The following is an 18870-nucleotide window of genomic DNA, read 5'->3' as shown; positions in this document are numbered from 1 at the left end:
CATATATACACTACTCTGTTAAAAATAAATAGCCAACAAGGACTTAATGTATAGCACAGGGAACTCTGCTTAATATTTTGTAATAACCTAACTGGGAAAAGAATTTGAAAAAGAATAGACATATGTATATGTATAACTGAATACCTTTGTTATACAAATATTGTAAATCAATTATAGTCCAATATAAAACAGAAATTTTAAAAGAATCAGTCAATCTTTTAAAAGGCTATTCTTCCAGTATCCTTTGTTGTCTGGAGTCACATTATGATATTCAGTTGTCATTGCTGGGTCTCAAAATAACATAAGCAAATAAAAGCCACATAGGGTCAACCAGTTTATACTGGCTGCAGAACTCTGCCAGAGGTCAGGGGGACAGAATCACATCCTTGGGCCAACAGGATGGGTTAACTTAAGGTCATTCCAAGGGCAAGGGGAAGGTGAAGAACAGTCAGGGTGATGGAGGCTCGCTGACACTCAGCATCACCTGAGGCTGCTGACATCCCCAGTCCTCCATGGATGGTGCCTTTTCCATATGCCAGGCACTCAACTAAGCACTTTGCATCTGTCATCTCTTGCCATCCTCTTGATAAACCAATGAGACAGGTACTTTTTTATGGGTAGGGAAGCAGAGACATAATCATAGGAGATGAAGCCAAGATCTGGACCCAGGCAATGTGCCTTCAGCATTAGTGCTTCTAACCACATTGTTGACTTCCTAGAAATACACAGGAAAAAGAAGCAACTGCCCAAGCCTAGGAGTGACTTGTGGAGAAGGCAATGGCACACCACTCCACTACTCTTGCCTGGAAAATCCCATAGACAGAGGAGCCTGGTAGACTGCAGTCCATGGGGATGCTAAGAGTCGGATGTGACTGAGCGGCTTCACTTTCACTTTTCACTTTCATGCATTGGAGAAGGAAATGGCAACCCACTCCAGTATTCTTGCCTGGAGAATCCCAGGGACGGGGGAGCCTGGTGGGCTGCCATCTATGGGGTCTCACAGAGTCAGACATGACTGAAGCGACTTAGCAGCAGCAGTAGCAGCAGCAGGAGTGACTTGACTCTCCTCTCAACAACCTGATAATAGGCTCCAACAAATCCCAAATAGAGGAGTTCAGAGGGAATCATATTGTTGGGAAAGTGTGTAATTTCCTCAATTCTGTCTCACTGCAGCAAAGATTTGAAATGGTGGGTCAGTGTTACTGCTCGGTTACAGCTCAGAGTTTTATTTGGCAAGCAAAGGAACGTACAACCTTAAGTCGTGAGGGTGGGACAACCCCAAAGGAGAGGCCTCAATCGGTCTTGGCTTCCTCTTTTTATACATTTTGTGTCCTCCCCCAGAGCCTGCCCTATTCAAATTGGGCTAGCCAAGAAGGGGGCACGTTTGGTTCACCTGAAGTTCTCACTCCAGTCCACAGATTTTATTTGTTCCATTTTCACAGGCTTCCCCCACCCCCCTTTTTTTTTCTTTTAGCCACTGCCATTTTGAACTCATTTTTTCCTATTCTAACTACCTATCATTCGACCCTCAAGAAATGGGAGGCCCAATTGTTTGGGAATAGGGACATTGAGGTCTGTGGCAACTTTCTGCTGAACTGGGATGGCGAGGGGTATTGGGCCTCCCCCTCTTGTTAGTCTCAAGACTCAGAGTCCTTATAGCAGAGTCCACCAAAGGGTGAGTGATATTTTATGTGGTCAGGTGTAGTTTTATACATCCTTGTTGAACTAGCACTGCATTTTGTAGCTTGTTGGCCTTAACAAGAGGTCTTCTGCAATCTGAGACTGAGCTGCGTGAGCTTTCTGCCAAGTTTGTTTTTGCTGTCCTGGATTCCAGCACTTTGGGCTTCTCATAACTTAGACTGCGCTGGGTTTTCATTGCGTTCAGCTTCCACAGCATGAGCTTTGGCTGAGTTGGGCTTCTACTGTGCTTGGCCTCTGCCTTGCAGGGGCCGAGCCAAGGTTGCTTCAGCCAGATTACATTGGAGTCATGGCACCAGATATGTCGGGAGAGTGTGTAATTTCCTTGGTTCTGTCTCACCACAGCAAAGATTTCAAACACAAGACCAATGTTACAGCTTGGTTACAGCTCAGAGTTTTATCTGGCAAGTAAAGGAAAGTACACCCTCAAGGCATGAGGGTGGGTCGACCCCAAAGGAGCAGCCACTGCAATTTTTTTTTAAACAGATCTCTTTACCATCTTCCAATAAAATTCAAGCGGTTTAACATGACATGCAAGGTTCTCCATGATCTGACACCAGTTGACTCTTTACACCATATTGAAAATCATAATATAAAGATTTATAAACATTTTGAAACCCCAATGCCCATCTGATTGCAAAAAGCCAACTCCTTGGAAAAGACTTTAATGGTGGGAAATATTGAGGGTAGGAGGAGAAGGGGGTGACAGAGGATGAAATGGTTGGATGGCATCATCAACTCAATGGAAATGAGTTTGAGCAAACTCCAGGAGATACTGAAGGACTGGGAAGACTAGAGTGCTGCCATTCATGGGTTTGCAGAGTCAGATGGACCTGAGCGACTGAACAACAATAATGAATCCCAGTGATCCAACCATACAAAACTGCTGGGTATTCCCTGAGTGTGCCCTACACTTCCCTTTATTCTTATTTTTTTCTCTTAATGAAATTTCATTTCTCCCATTTCTTCCCTCACCAAATGATTGTTGTTGTGTTTTTGTGGTTGTTTACTCATTGGAAGGACTGGTGCTGAAGCTCCAATATTTGGCCATCTGATATGAACAGCTGACTCATTGGAAAAGACTCTGATACTGGGAAAGATTGAAGGCAGAATGAGAAGAGGGTGACAGAGGATGAGATGGTTGGATGGCATCACCAATTCAATGGACATCAAACTTGGGCAAACTCTGGGAGATGGTGAGGGCCAGGGAGGCCTGGTGTGCTGCAGTCCATGGGGTCACAAAGAGGTGGACACGACTTGACAACTGAACAACAGACAGATGATACTGATGAAACTATTTGCAGGGCAGCAGGAGAGACACAGACATAGAGAACAGACTTGTGGGCACAGTAGGGGAAGAAGAGGGTGGGATGAATTGAGAGAGTAGCATGAAAACCTATACAGTACTGTATGTAAAGTAGTCACTGGGAATTTGCTGTATGACGCAGGGAGTTTAAACCAGTGCTCTGTGACAACATAGAGGGTGGGATGGGGTGGGAGGTGGGAGGGAAGTTCAGGAGGGAGGGGACATATGTATACCTATGGCTGATTCATGTTGATGTATGCCAGAAACCAAAACAATATTGTAAAGCAATTTTCCTGCAGTTAAAAATAAATTAAAAAAAGGATAATACATTAAATACTCATAACCTACCCAACATCATTGCTTTTAGACAAACCTGCCCTAAAGGTGCTCAGAACACTTATATTTATTAGCCTGGAGGTGTGAAAATCACTCAGTTGTGTCTGCCTATTTGCGACCCCATGGACTATGCAGTCCATGGAATTCTCCAGGCCAGAATACTAGAGTGAGTAGCTGTTCCCTTCTTCAGGGGATCTTCCAAACCCAGGGATTGAACTCAAGTCTCCAATATTGCAGGCAGATTCTTTACAAGCTGAGCCACCAAAGAAGCCCAAGAATACAGAAGTGGATAGCCTATCCCTTCTCCAGTGGTCCTTCCCAACCCCAGAATTGGACCCAGGTCTCCTGCATTGCAGATGGATTCCTCACCAGCTGAGCTACCAGGGAAGCTCATTTATTACCCTACATCTGGGCAAAATCATCTAACACAAAACCTCTTATAATAAAATGTTCAATATCTTATGTAATTTACTGAGAACTGTACAGAAAGTGAAAAACAGAATGGCTGAACGGGTATAGAATGATTGGAAGTGTATCAGTGTCAGGTGTTTGCTTTGTGATCACTCAGTTGACTGGGAGCGGAAGCTCTCTGCTGCTGCCCAGCATCATGAGAGAGTATCCTACCACATATCGCTGGCCAGGGGAAACATCAAAATTCAAAAGCTTGTAGTTGTGTATTTTTCCTCCAGCAGGGTTTATCTGTGTGAGTACAGGCTCACTGAGGTGTGTCTGGACTTTTCTAGAATTATGATTTTGCCAGGGAAACAGTACAAAGTGAGAGAGGGGCAGGAGAGTGGAGGGTATATGTCAGTGAGTGATTATAAGGACTGAGCATGACACTTGATCTAGGGAAGGAGTGGACAGAAAACAGTAATGGAGAGAGAGATGGTGAAATCTGGTAAGACCAATGAACTACAGATTCTGGTGAGGTTAAAGGATAGTGGGGTCTGCGTACCAAAGGGAATGAACTGGAAAAAGTGGAGGTGTATCAGAATGATCATTCTTGAGTTCACCAGGAATTAAGACAGGATAATTACTGTTGGGAGTGACATAGTGCAGTAGCTAAAACCTTTGAGAAATAAAGGAGAGGAGAACTGAAGTTTGCTTGATGATGACAATGCAGGCTAGTTGGTGACATAAGCTGTGGGATGTGTGAGAGGAATGCTTTAAAGGCAGCAATGAGAAACATTAACGTTTCTCATAATAACTAAAGTTTTTAACACCCAGTTACTGGGGTGAGGCCTTAAGTAGAAAAGAGATAATGGACTCAGGCCAGCAAGGCTAAAGCGGTGGGAGGGGCGAGGAGGTGGGTCTAGGATTCCTTGGCCAATCGAAGAGAACTGGGGCGGAGCCTGACACGCACCATATAACTGAGGGGTTCCACGCAGGAAGGCTAACCTCGTCCAGAGTGCTAAGCGGTGTCGGTGCGGCCCTCTACCTTTCTCTGGTCGTCAAGCCTTCTGGTGAGGATGTGCGGCCCCTCTGGAGCCTGAGGACTATGGGGACAGGAGGGCGTGGCGGCCGTGGGGCTGGCGAATCGGGCCTGCAGGAATTGGAGGGGCGGACATTAGAACAGGCGATTGTAGCGGCGCCTCCTGGGGAGTCCACGCCTTTGTCTTCGCAGCGCCGCCTTCTGAGCGGGATTCGGATCCTTCCAGGGATTGTCCCTGGCAGGTCCGAGGCGGGAGCCCCAGGAGCGGCTGTCCACTGCGGCTGTAGGTCCGAGGCTGAGGGGGCGAGGAGTTTGGGACTCGGAATGGGCTCTCTGGGACTGGCCCTTTGCTCCCTCCCTTCCTGTGACTGCTAGGTTGGACTGGGCTCCCAACAATGATAATAGTTATTTAAAAATGTAAGCAAATTGCTGCTAACAACGTGGCTTGTGCACCCAGCCCTGTTATTTTTTATTTAAAGTCCCCTTCTCCCCACCTCTGGAGATTGGCAGCTAATCGCTTGTCCAGGAGGGTCCTAGGGTGAAACCGACGGAGGGGAGGCATATTCGGGACGTCTGGCTGCTTGGGGGCCTCTCCATTCTCGCCTGAGCACTAGAAGTGTCTTATTCCACCGGGGTGAGACCATACACGCACAGGAGAGCTCTGCTTTCTGGGTTCAGAGGTCTCCTATTGTTTTCTCTGGACAAACCCAGAATGATCACTGGGTACCTCACCTCCTAGCTTCGTCTCCTTCTCTCTCCTCTTGAGGAGAAAACATGGTGAAAAAAAAAATCAGCTCTGTTTGGTTTACCCCATTCTGCGGCATTTCCTGGTTTGATCATAATTAGCCGTTCCATCTTACAGCACTTACAAACCCGTCCCACAAGGGGCTATTGTGAGACATGTAATTAGTTTTGACTGGATTTAATCCCTCCTCTTATTGTAGCCCCTTAGTCTCTTGTCTTTGGGCAGATGAAATAGAAAGAAACTAGTCCAATTGATGCTACTTTTGTGTGCTAGTCCCTAACCCCCCAAGAAAAATGCCCCCCTTTCAAAGTAATTGAATACAAAGTGAAGGTACTCAAATAGTGCTATCTCCTGTTACAAATTCATTAGTTGGTTAAACCCAGTCCTTATTTTTTCTTCTGTCCCTATCTGTACATGTCTTTCTATCACCTCCATTTTACCTTCGCTGTGATTTTAAGAGTCAGACATATTGGCTCCTGGCTTCTAAAACATCTTGGTTACTAGTGCGCTTGATCCAATGGCAATTACTGTCTTCAGAAATGGGATAATAATGCGGAATAAAATTCTAATAAAAACATGACTCTTCTAAGATCTGTTGCTGTTTGCCTTTTGAAAATCAGCAGGTACAATACATATTGACATTAAATGTGAGAATTTTGGCTCTTACTCCTTAGTATGACAATCGTTCTACCAGGTAAGTTTTTTTAGTTTTTTTTTTTTGTTTTTTTTTTTTTTTCAGTCTTTTTGTCAAGATGAGTGATAAGCCAGACTTGTCTGAAGTGGAGAAGTTTGACAGATCCAAACTGAAGAAAACTAATACTAAAGAAAAAAACACTCTTCCCTCAAAGGAAAGTAAGTCATGGGGACTTTCTATTTGAGACAAACAATGGTGAAAATTAATAGGTTTGATAAATGCATGATTCTAGTAAATTTTGCTACAAAGTAAACAATAGGGTACCAGTTATTTAATGTAATATTGCTTTAGTCGTTCAGTCGTGATTGACTCTTTGTAACCCCATGCACTGTAGCTCAATAGGCTTCCCTATCTGTGGACTTCTCCAGGCAACAATACTGGAGTGGGTATCTTCCCAACCCAGGGACCAAACCCATGCTTACTGCACTGCAGATGGATTCTTTACCTTCTAAGCCACCAGGGAAGCCCAATGTAAAATTAGAAAATAGCAAATTGTTGCCTTTTTACGTTGCTTATATAAGTAGTCCTTGCATAATTGGCCTTAGTAGTATTGAGGGAATACAAAAATTGATTTTTATTGGGACATTATTAAAAACCACATTAAGACCAATCTTAGAATATTGGACATAACATTAGAAATATAAGAGTTTTGTCCAATTTTGGCTATTTGTCATTTTTCTGTGTCTGGTGTTTTAGGACTTTTATCTCATTCCTAATGAGCCATGCAAACTATGGCTTTGGCCTTCTCTACCTGATGACAGGATGAGGTGAGATGATCAGTTTAGATATTGGGAATACTCACGTTTCCCAGGGATCAAGGGATCAATTTGGCCCTCCCCACTTGCATGCTGCTGGAGAAACTCCAAGCCAACGGAAACATTTTGTCATGTATCATTATGTAAAAGTTCCAAAGGTAGTCAAGATTGTCTGAGAAGGCATACCTTCCTAATCATATAGTGATAGACAAATCTGAAGAAAATGCTTCGCTTGCCACTCAGTCTCAGAGTAATCTATGGAAAAAATGGCAACAACATATATCTACCTCTCAAATGGGGAAAAAGAAACCTAAAGTTGAGTCTAACAAATGTTTGGTTCATTACTTTGCACACACACACACACACACCTGACTGGGGATTTGTGGTTAGTGCCTTGCATTCTAAATTTAAAGAAGGTATGGCAGCCTCCTTGGTGGCTCAGATAGTAAAGAATCTGTCTGCAATGAGGGAGACTCAGGTTCAGTCCCTTACTTGGGAAGATCCCCTGGAGAAGGAAATGGCAATCCACTCCAGTATTCTTGCCTGGGAAATCCCATGGACGGAAGAGCCTGGAGAGCTACAGGTCATGGAATTGCAGAGTTGAACACCACTGAGCGACTAACACTTTCTTTCTTATGGCAGCCTCTGACGATTTGGCAAAGAGCTCTTTTGGAAGAAATTGAGCTTAATCTTAGGAAAATAGCCTCATAATAATTTTTGTGTGTGTGTTTTTTTTTTACCCAGCTATCCAGCAGGAGAAAGAGTGTGCTCAAACATCATAAAATGGAGACCTCCTTGCAAGAGCAAATTTCAGCATCGCTTGGGTGTCTTGCTTTTGGCAAAACTTTGTAGAGATTTTAGGTGTCTTCTGTTGTCTTCTCACCCATAACCCCTGGCTAAGAGGTCAGGGACAGCCTATGTCCCCTCCCCTCATCTTAAAACTTCCATTGGTGCATAAATTCCACCAGGCAGATGCTGTCAATAATCTCACAATTGATGATCTGTGTGTGTAGTCTTTGCTTCCCCATAGGATAAACTGCTTTTAACTTTCTACAATGATTCTATTGCTTTATTATCCTTAAGTTGCATGGTTTTGCATCTTCTCACAATTTATTTTCATTTCTAATGAAGCAGTAAAATAATAAATATAACCAATATGTTTATCATGGGCTCCTGTGGTTCATTTCTGGTGGTCTTCTAAGGAATGAAAGTATACAAGGGTACTTTTAAGCCAAATAAAATGAGTGTAGGAAAGCTATTTTAGCAGATTTGGCACATGGGAAAGGCCCTCCTCTCTCCAGATCAAGTGGGTCCTGACTTGGCGATTGTGTGGCTGATACACACTGACTTCATTTTGTCAGTTCCATCTTTGTCCACACAGTCCAAACCTCCCCCTCTTTTCACATGATTGAGCTTTAGCCTAATTTACAAGAAGTGAGTCCAAGCCAGATGAGTACCCTATCAACTTTTGCCTTTGCTTTCATCTGATATGAAACCTGCAAGAGTGGTTTTTGCTGACATAGATAGTTAATGGTCATGAGACCCCTGGAGGGAGGAACCCCGATTCCAGTTGGTACACATGTGCTTACCTCTTGGTAGTCAGATTCTACTTTTAGCTTTGGCCCCTTTAAATTCTCTTGTACCCTTTTTGGCAGTCAGTGTGCAGTGCAGCTGCAAATGCCTCTGGATTATCTGTCGACTCTGTCTTTGTGCCTTATGTTAGTTACCCACAGTGAACTTCATAATTGCACTTTATGGCATTGCTCACTTCGTTCTTTTGGTCTCAAAGTTCCTTCTCAGTTTGCAGGATATTATTCAATATGTGTGCCTCCCAACAGGAATGCTAAGTGCTTTTCCTAAAAGTTGGAATCATAGAGATAGAGAACCTTGGGAGGTCACGGGGAGTAGCCCCCTTGTCGCACAAATGAGGAAGTGAAAACACAGGGCCTGATTTGACCTTCTAAGGTGTATAAAGGCTGGAATTTTAGATGGGACTCGTCTTGCTTTTTGGAAAGTGCTTTTCAACTAAAGTCAGGGGACATGAAAGGGTAGAGTTGGATGGGAAGGGAGAAGAGACACTTGCTAACACCCGCTTTATTAAGCACATCACACCTTTCATTGGGCCTCAGCTAAGACATCTAATACCTGCTAATGAGCTGCAACACAGAACTTCTGGTCTGGTTTTTGTCCTGAACACAATTCACTGTTTTATGAACCAAGTATTTTTGGTGTTTCTGCTGAGCACAGTTGCTATGAACTGAATTCTGAATTATCTCCCCTCCAAAAAAGTAATATATTGAAGCCCTAACCCCATATCAATAGCCTCAGATGTGCAGATAACACCACCCTTATGGCAGAAAGTGAAGAGGAAGCCTCTCGATGAAAGTGAAAGTGAAAGAGGAGAGTGAAAAAGTTGATTTAAAGCTCAACATTCAGAAAACGAAGATCATGGCATCTGGTCCCATCACTTCATGGGAAATAGATAGGGAAACAGTGGAAACAGTGTCAGACTTTATTTTTTGGGCTCCGAAATCACTGCAGATGGTGACTGCAGCCATGAAATTAAAAGACACTTACTCCTTAGAAGGAAAGTTATGACCAACCTAGATAGCATATTCAAAAGCAGAGACATTACTTTGCCAACAAAGGTCCATCTAGTCAAGGCTATGGTTTTTCCAGTGGTCATGTATGGATGTGAGAGTTGGACTGTGAAGAAAGCTGAGCGCCGAAGAATTGATGCTTTTGAACTGTGGTGTTGGAGAAGACTCTTGAGAGTCCCTTGGACTGCAAGGAGATCCAACCAGTCCATTCTGAAGGAGATCAGCCCTGGGATTTCTTTGGAAGGAATGATGCTAAAGCTGAAACTCCAGTATTTTGGCCATCTCATGAGAAGAGTTGACTCATTGGAAAAGATTCTGATGCTGGGAGGGATTGGGGGCAGGAGGAGAAGGGGACGACAGAGGATGAGACGGCTGGATGGCATCACTGACTCGATGGATATGAGTTTGAGTGAACTCTGGGCGATGGTGATGGACTGGGAGGCCTGGCGTGCTGTGATTCATGGGGTCGCAAAGAGTCGGACATGACTGAGCAACTGAACTGAACTGAACTGAACCCCATGTGTGATTGGATCTGGAGATAGGTTATTTAGGTAATTAATTGAGATGGGAGGCATCATTTGATAGGACTGTGGACATACAGGAAGAGAAAGAGATACCAGATTTTCCCCCTACATGTGAGGACCCAACAAGAAGATGACCACTAGCAAGACAGAAAGAGAGCTTCCATCAGAAACTGACACTGCTAGGTCTTGATTTTGGCACTTACATCTTCAGAACTGTGAGAAAATGAACTTCTGTGGTTTATGATACCTAGTGTACATTATTTTGTTACAGCAAGCCTAGCTGACTAACATAATCAGGAAAGTGAAGTTGCTCAATCGTATCTGACTCTTTGCTACCCCATGGACTGCAGCCTACCAGGCTCCTCCATCCATAGAATTTTCCAAGTAACAGTACTGGAGTGGGTTTCCATTTCCTTCTCCAGAGGATCTTCCCGACCCAGTGATTGAACCCAGGTCCCCCACGTTGCAGGCAGTCGCTTTACCATCTGAGCCACCAGGGAAGCTATCAGGAATACATATAAATAGATGAGTCCAGATGGCTGCCCTAAAGTGATGCATTTATCACCTGAAATTTATAAGAACCAATCACCTATAATCCTACCAATTAGACATGTTAGCATTTAAGTGTCTAAGCATCCAGCCTGTGGCCTATTAACATTCATGTATTTTCTGACTAAAGGTGATTATGCTGTTGCTATTTGCAACCTTGAGTATTATCTTACCACTCCCTTCTAAGAGGTGACATTCTTGAATAATCACTGGGTTTACAGAAATGAAACCTATGGTCTGTCAATAGCATAAATGTTCCTAAGCAAAATGGGTGGTTGGGGGATCACTTCTGCTCAATTATCAATGAGTTGACATAATCACAGGGCTTAGAGTTGTTGTTCAGTTGCTAAATCGAGTCTGATTCCTTGTGACCCCATGGACTATAGCATGGCAGGCTCCTCTGTCCTCTACTGTCTCCTAGGTTTTGCTCAAATTCATGTCCATTGAGTTGGTGATGTTATCTAACCATCTCCATCCTTTGCGACTTCCTTCTCCTTTTGCCTTCAATCTTTCCCAGCTCAGGGTCTTTACCAATGAGTTGGCTCTTTGGGTCAGGTGGCCAAAGTATTGGATCTTCAGCTTCAGCATCAGCTCTTCCAATGACCATTAAGTGTTCATTTCCTTCAGGATTGACTGGTTTGATCTTACAGTCAAAAGGACTCTCAAGAGTTTTCTTCAGCATCACAGTTCGAAATCATCAATTCTTTGGAGCTGAGCCTTCTTTATGGTCCAAATCTAACATCTGTACATGACTACTGGAAAAACTATAGCTTTGACTAGACTGATCTTTGTTGATAAAGTGAGGTTTCTGCTTTTTAATGCACTGTATAGGTTTGTCAAATCTTTTCTTCCAAGGAGCATGCATCTTTTAATTTCATGGCTGTAGTCACTGTCCACAGTGATTTTGGAGCCCAAGAAAATAAAGTCTGTCACTGTTTCCATTGTTTTCCCATCTATTTGCCATAAAGTGATGGGATCAGATGCCATGATCTTAGTTTTTTGAATGTTGAGTTTTAAGCCAGCTTTTTCAGTCTCCTCTTTCACCTTCATCAAGAGGATATTTAGTTCCTCCTCATTTTCAGCCATTAGAGTAGTGTCACCTGCATATCTGAGGTTATTGATACTCCTCCCAGCAGTCTTGATCCCAGTTTGTGATTCATCCAGCCTGGCATTTTGCATGATGTAATCTGCATAGAAGTTAAAAAAGCAAGGTGACAATATACAGACTTGACCTCTTGTTTTCCCAATTTTGAACCAGTCCATTGTTCCATGTCCAGTTCTAACTGTTGCTTCTTCAACCTGCATACAGGTTTCTCAGGAGGCAGTTAAGATGGTCTGATATTCCCAATACTTTAAGGATTTTCCACAGTTGGTTATGATCCACACAGTCAAAGGCTTTAGCATAGTCAATGAAGCATAAGTAGAAGCTTTTTTTTTTTTTTAATCCCCTTGGTTTTTCTATCTTCCAGGTGGCTCAGACAGTAAAAAATCTGCCTGCAATGTGGGAAATTTGGGTTCAATCCCAGTATCAGAAAGATCCCCTGGAGGAGGAAATGGAGACCCACTCCAATATTCTTGCCTGGAAACTCCTGTGCATAGAGGAGCCTGGCAGACTACAGTCCTTGGGGTCACAAAGAGTCAGACACAACTGAGCAAACTAACTGAGCGACTTTCACTTTTGCTTTTTCTATGATCCGATGGATGTTGGCTATTTGATCTCTGATTCCTCTGCCTTTTCTAAATCCAGCTTGTACACCTGGAAGTTCTCAGTTCATGTAATTTTGAAGCCTAGCTTGAAGAATTTTGAGCATTACCTTGGTGGCATGTGAAATGAGCACAATTGTGTGGTAGTTTGAACATTCTTTGGCATTGCTCTTCTTTGGGATTGGAATGAAAACTGACCTTTTCCAGTCCTGTGGCCACTGCTGAGTTGGCCCAATTTTCTGGCATATTGAGTGCAACACTTTCACTTCACCATCTTTTAGGATTTGAAATAGCTCAGTTGGAATTCCATCACCTCTGCTAGCTTTGTTTGTAGTAATGCTTCCTAAGGCCCTCTTGATTTCACACTCCAGGTTTTCTGGCTCTAGGTAAGTGATCACACCATCGTGGTTATCTGGGTCATGAAAACCTTTTTTTTTCTGTACAGTTCCTCTGTGTATTCTTGCCTCCTCTTGTGAATATCTTCTGCTTCTGTTAGGTCCATACCATATACCATTTCTGTCCTTTATTGTACCCATCTTTGCATGAAATATTCCGTTGATATCTCTAATTTTCTTGAAGAGATCTCTAGTCTTTCCCATTCTATTGTTTTCCTCAATTTCTTTGCGTTGATCACTGAGGAAGTCTTTCTTATCTCTCCTTGTTATTCTTTGGAACTCTGCATTCAAATGCGTATATCTTTATTTTTCTCCTTTGCCTTTCACTTCTATTCTTTTCCTTCTTGCGTTTTGCCCTCTTGTACTTTTTTTTTGCCCTCTTTCATTTCTTTTCTGTGGGGACGGTTTTGGTCCACACTTCCTATATGATGTTATGAATCTCCATCCATAATAATTCAGGCACTCTGTCTACCAGATCTACTCCCTTAATTCTATTTGTCACTTTTGCTGTATTAATTGTAAGGGATTTGATTTAGGTCGTACCTGAATGGTCTAGTGGTTTTCCCTACTTTCTTCAATTTAGGTCTGATTTTTGGAATAAGGAGCTCATGATCTGAGCCACAGTCAGATCCTGGTGTTTTGGATGACTGTAGAGAGTTTCTCAATCTTCAGCAGTAAAAATATAATAAAACTGATTTTGGTATTGACCATCTGGTGATATCCATGCTTAGAGTTGTCTCTTGTGTTGTTGGAAGAGAGTGTTTTCTATGATCAGTGCATTCTCTTGGCAAAAGTCTGTTAGCCTTTGCCCTGCTCATTTTGTACTCCAAGGCCAAACTTGCCTTTTACTCCCAATATCTCTTGACTTCCTACTTTTGCACTGCAGTTCCCTATGATGAAAAGGACATCTTTTTTTTGGTGTTAGTTGTAAAAGGTCTTGTATGTCATTACAGAACCATTCAACGTCATCTTCTTTGGAGTTAGTGGTTGGGGCATAGACTGGGATGACTGTGGTGTTGAATGGTTTCCTTTGAAAATGATTCAAGATCACTCTGTTGCTTTTGAAATTGCACACAAATATTGCATTTCAGCTTGAACATCTGGAAGTTTACAGTTCATGTACTGTTGAAGCCTGGCTTGGAGAATTTTGAGCATTATTTTGCTAGTGTGTGAGATGTGTGCAATTGTGCGATAGTGTGAACATTACTTGGCATTGCCCTTCTTTGGGATTGGAATGAAAACTGACCTTTTCCAGTCCTGTGGCCACTGCTGAGTTTTCAAGATTTGCTGGCATATTGAGTGAAGCACTTTAACAGCATCATCTTTTAGAATTTGAAATAGTTCAACTGGAATTCCATCATCTCCACTAGCTTTGTTCATAGTGATGATTCCTAAGGCCCACTTTACTTCACATTCCAGGATGTCTGGCTCTAGGTGAGTGATCACACCATCTTGGTTATCTGGGTCATGAAGATCTTTTTTGTGTACTTTTTTCTGTGTACTTTTGCCATCTCTTCTTAATATCTTCTGCTTCTATTAGATCCATACCATTTCTGTCCTTTATTGTGCCATCTTTGCATGAAATATTCCCTGGATATCTCCAATTTTCTTGAAGAGATCTCTAGTCTTTCCCATTCTGTTGTTTTCCTCTATTTCTTGCATTGTTCACTTAGGAAGGCTTTCATATCTTATATATCTTATCATACATATTATGTATGAATTCCTGTAAAGTAACTAGGATGTTTTATTGTACTAGGTGTGTTTTCCATTTAGTGAATCCAATAATCAAATACATGCATTAATAAACCAGTGTTACAATTGCACCATATGGGCCATGAAGACAGAAGTGCAAGGGTGAGTGACACACATGACCTCTAGGAAGGAGGGAGGGAGGGAAAATGGGGTTTGATGGTAATGACCTGGAGGGGAAATGAGAATATGTAATTATTCACTTTAGAGGGTTACTGAGGAAAACAGTAATCATGATCTAACAGTGTTAAACAGTGATTTTTTAAACATGATTACTAAACAGTAATCATGATCTAACAGTGTTAGCTACTGAAAATACAAATTAGAGCAAGGGCTTTATTCCCACCCTTGGAAAATAGTTTTAATTCGACAAGCATACCCCATTCAAACATTTTTCAACATTGTAAAATGTGAGCATAAACCAAAACACATTGCAGAAATAGCTGAATTTGAAAGTTCAAGAAGCAATTCCTGTTTCATCCTTTCTGGTGATCTCTAGGGTCATTATCATTTTTGTAAATGTTTTATTTACCTCTTTTATTATCTAACTATCTAAGAGATAGGGTACAGTAATCCAGAAGTTTTATGTGGGAAATGAAAAAAAAGTAAAATGAAGAAACTGATAAGAAAAGTCAAAGTTACCACAATCAAACTTCTTTCAACATACCCCATATTCAAAATTATCTAATATACATAAATGAGAAACCAAAAATAGTACAAAAATATCAGTTTACTTCTCCAGATCCCTGAATTATGAAGTTATTATTCCTATTTGTTCAGACTTACCCAATTCTAATTTTTCACCTTCGATTTCTTATGACATTTAAAAGAAAAAATTTTGTGACCTACAATTATGTATCATAGGATAACAGGAGTGCCCAATGAGAGTAGCTTAAGCACCAGTGTCTAGTGGAACAGCCAATGAGGGTCCTGCAGCCTGTGAGCCACAGGCATTGTCTCAAATGTGTGGGGAGCTGACCTGAGATAAACCTGGATGTGCTTCCTTGAAGCTTCTTTCAAAAATGGTTATTTGATGATATGAATCCATAGCTGGAAGAGGGACATCTCTCTTGACCTTTGCATTAAGCTAAGAGAAAGATGGTGAACAGCCAAAAAAAAAAAAAAAAAAAAAAAAACACGTAAGATGACCTTGTCTTTGCAGTGTTTCAATATTAATATTAACGGTATTGTTAATATAATCTAATTTCCATTGTGATTTCCTCTTAGCCTGTTGGCTTTTTGTGTTTCTGTAAGTTATTATTTAACTCAAAGGCAGGTGGTGATTTTCCCATTACTTTTAATTGATTTGTAACCTCCCATTTCTATGGGAGCTCATCCTAAAAAGTATAAAACCCCTTTGTAGACACCAAAGACATACAGGATTTTACCTTCAGTGGAGACCTGTATGAGCCAGAGTAGGATACTACAGGGAGCTTTTCAGAATAGAGCAGGCATAAAGGGGGCAATGCCTGAGCAAAGAGGGTGCATAAAGTTCTGGTATTTCCAGAGCAGTTTGGAATCAGTCTGGTAGCTCATCATATTCACGAGCTCTGACTGAGGACCAATGAGCCCATTAATAGTATCATTACACATTACTGTAACCGAGCAGGACACTATGTGGCCTTCCTGGGACAGACCCCATCCCCATATGTCTTCCACTTGCCTCTTGTTTGCAGAAAAAGTTTAGCATGCTATATCTTCCCTGAATTCCAAAGAGTAAAGCTTAATCAGAGAAGTCAGAGAGTACAGAGGCAAAGGAAAACACTCAAGCAAGACAAAATAATAATAGTTTGGCCATTACCTGAAATCAAGGACCTTCAGTTTCTCCTGAAGGGCTATAGATAATATTCTAAGCCATATACTTTGAGCTGTTTTGCAAATACTAAAACCCTCATCAGGTGAAAGAAGTTAACTCTATGCTGACCACAAGCATGTAGACCCCAAACCGGTTGGAACTAGAAAGTTGATTACACTTCATCACCAACGAATCAGAAGAATGTCCATGAGCTGGTCACGCACCCCGCAACCCTTTCCCTCACTCTGTCTTTAAAAACCCTTCCCTGAAAGCCACTATAGAGTTCAGATCTTTTGAGTATTAGCTGTCCATGCTCCTTGCTTGATGCTTGCCATAAACGGTGGGCTTCCCTTTGCCACAACCTGGTGTCAGTAGATTGGCTTTACTATGTGCAGTATTGCAGACCCAAGTTTGGTTGGTAACAATTTTGGTAACCCAGATTGGACAGCAACCCTGAGTGTGCATCTCATCCATGGCACATCAACATCTGTTCAATGACAAGCCCTTGGGGCTGCCTCACAGACAAAGATTTTCAAGCAGCTGCTGGACAGGATCCAAAAGCAGCCTAGATCTAGATTCCACCTTCTGTTGGATGGAGCCCTTTCCCGATAGAGCTGGCTGCAAGCTCTAGTGTAACCAAAATCTAATGCTGGTTCACTGGTGAGTGGGGCTGGGTCCTGGCACAGCTGGCTGAGGAGTCCAAGGTATCTCAGAGCTGGTGCTGACCTGCTGGTGGGTGGGACTGAGGCCCAGGCTGTTCTAGGGCTACTAGCAGCTCCATGGTGGGCAGAGCTGGGTCCTGGGGCTCTGGCTGCAGGACCCTGGGTGTCCCAGGTCTAGTGCCTGTGCTCTCATGTGTGGGACAGATCCTAGGCACTGTGGTGGACAGGCTTGTGTCCAGTGGCACCTGTGGGCTCAGGGCATCAAAAGTCATACTGACTGCTGGTGGATGGGCCTGTGTCTCTGCCTGGCTAGTTACCTGATGTGAGACATTCAATCCTGGTGCCTATAGGCTGGTGGTCAGGAGCAAAGCTCAGCCCTGAGGCTTATATGCTAGGGGGAAGATGTCAGAATGACACTTGCCAGCACCAGTGACCATGTGGTAGAAAAAGTTTTCCAAAATGGCTATCACAATATCTATGTTCCCAGAATTAGTTACAGTTTTCTCCTACCTCTCCAGGATACACTCCAAGGTCAGTCAGTTCAGTCACTCAGTCATGTCTGACTCTTTGTGACCCCATGGATTGCAGCATGCCAGGTTTTTCTGTCCATCACCAACTCCCCTGTCTTGCTCAAACTCATGTCCATTGAGTCGGTGATGCCATCCAACCATCTCATCCTCTATCATCCCCTTCTCCTTCTGCCTTCAATTTTCCCCAGAATCAGGGTCTTTCCCAGTGAGTCAGTTCTTCACATAAGGTGGCCAAAATATTGAAGCTTCAGCTTTAGCATCAGTCCTTCCAATGAATATTCAGGACTGATTTCCTTTAGGATTGATTGGTTTAATCTCCTTGCAGTCCAAGGGACTCTCAAGGGTCTTCTCCATCATCACAGTTCAAAAGCACCAATTCTTCGGTGCTCAGCTTTCTTTATAGTCCAACTCTCAGATCCATACATGACTACTGGAAAGACCATAGTTTGACTAGATGGATATTTGTTGGCAAAGCAATGTCTCTGCTTTTTAATATGTTGTCCAGGTTGGTCATAGCTTTCCTTCCAAGGAGCAAGTGTTTTTTAATTTCATGGCTGCACAATCTTCAGTGATTTTGGAGCCCAGGAAAACAAGTCTCTCACTGTTTCCATTGTTTCCTCATCTATTTACCATCAAGTGATGGGACCAGATGCCATGATCTTAGTTTTCTGGATGTTAAGTTTCAAGCCAACCTTTTCACTCTCCTCTTTCACTTTCACAAGAAGCTTTTAAGTTCCTCTTTGCTTTCTGCCATGAGGGTGTTATCATCTGCGTATCTGATGTTATTGATATTTCTCCTAGCAATCTTGATTCCAGCTTGTGCTTCATCCACACCAGCATTTCTCATGATGTACTCTGCATATATGTTAAATAAGCAGGGTGGTAATATACAGCCTTGGTGTACTCCTTTCCCAATTTGGAACCAGACTGTTTTTCCATGTCCAGTTTTAACTGTTGCTCCTTGACCTGCATACAGATTTCTCAGGAGGCAGGTGAGGGGGTCTGGTATTCCCATCTCTTTCAGAATTTTCCAGTTTGTTGTGATCTACACAGTCAAAGGCTTTGGCATAGTCAAAAAAGCAGAAGTAGATGTTTTTCTGGAGCTCTCTTGCTTTTTCCACGATCCAGTGGATGTTGGCAATTTGATCTCTGGTTCCTCTGCCTTTTCTAAAATCAGCTTGAACATCTGGAAGTTCACAGTTCATGGACTGCTGAAACCCGCCTTCGAGAATTTTGGGCATATCTTTGCTAGCATGTGAGATGAGTTCTATTGTGTGGTAGTTTGAGCATTCTTTGGCATTGCCTTTCTTTGGGATTGCAATGAAAACTGACCTTTTCCAGTCCTGTGGCCACTGCTAAGTTTTCAAGATTTGCTGGCATATTGAGTGCAGCACTT

General features: G+C 42.5%; 1 protein-coding gene across 1 annotated transcript; it reads left to right on the top strand.

Moving 5' to 3' along the window:
• The first annotated feature begins 4687 nt into the window (after positions 1-4687).
• LOC129638713 (thymosin beta-15A) lies at positions 4688-8130 on the top strand. Its single transcript, XM_055563334.1, has 3 exons — positions 4688-4803; positions 6257-6369; positions 7711-8130. Exons 2-3 carry the CDS (start codon positions 6270-6272, stop codon positions 7746-7748), a joined length of 138 nt encoding a protein of 45 aa, XP_055419309.1. The 5' UTR covers positions 4688-4803; positions 6257-6269; the 3' UTR covers positions 7749-8130.
• Positions 8131-18870: the final 10740 nt, after the last annotated feature.

Source organism: Bubalus kerabau, chromosome X (genome assembly GCF_029407905.1).
Source record: "Bubalus kerabau isolate K-KA32 ecotype Philippines breed swamp buffalo chromosome X, PCC_UOA_SB_1v2, whole genome shotgun sequence".
Lineage (NCBI taxonomy): Eukaryota > Metazoa > Chordata > Mammalia > Artiodactyla > Bovidae > Bubalus > Bubalus kerabau.
Note: the sequence above shows the minus strand (reverse complement) of the source record. Positions and strands in the feature narration are given on the sequence as shown.

Excerpts from the sequence above, each read along its gene's own strand:
- LOC129638713 (XM_055563334.1), top strand. The coding sequence starts at position 6,270 with ATGAGTGATAAGCCAGACTTGTCTGAAGTGGAGAAGTTTGACAGATCC. Across the intron at positions 6,370-7,710 it reads CACTCTTCCCTCAAAGGAAA|CTATCCAGCAGGAGAAAGAG; the intron begins GTAAGTCATGGG and ends TTTTTTACCCAG.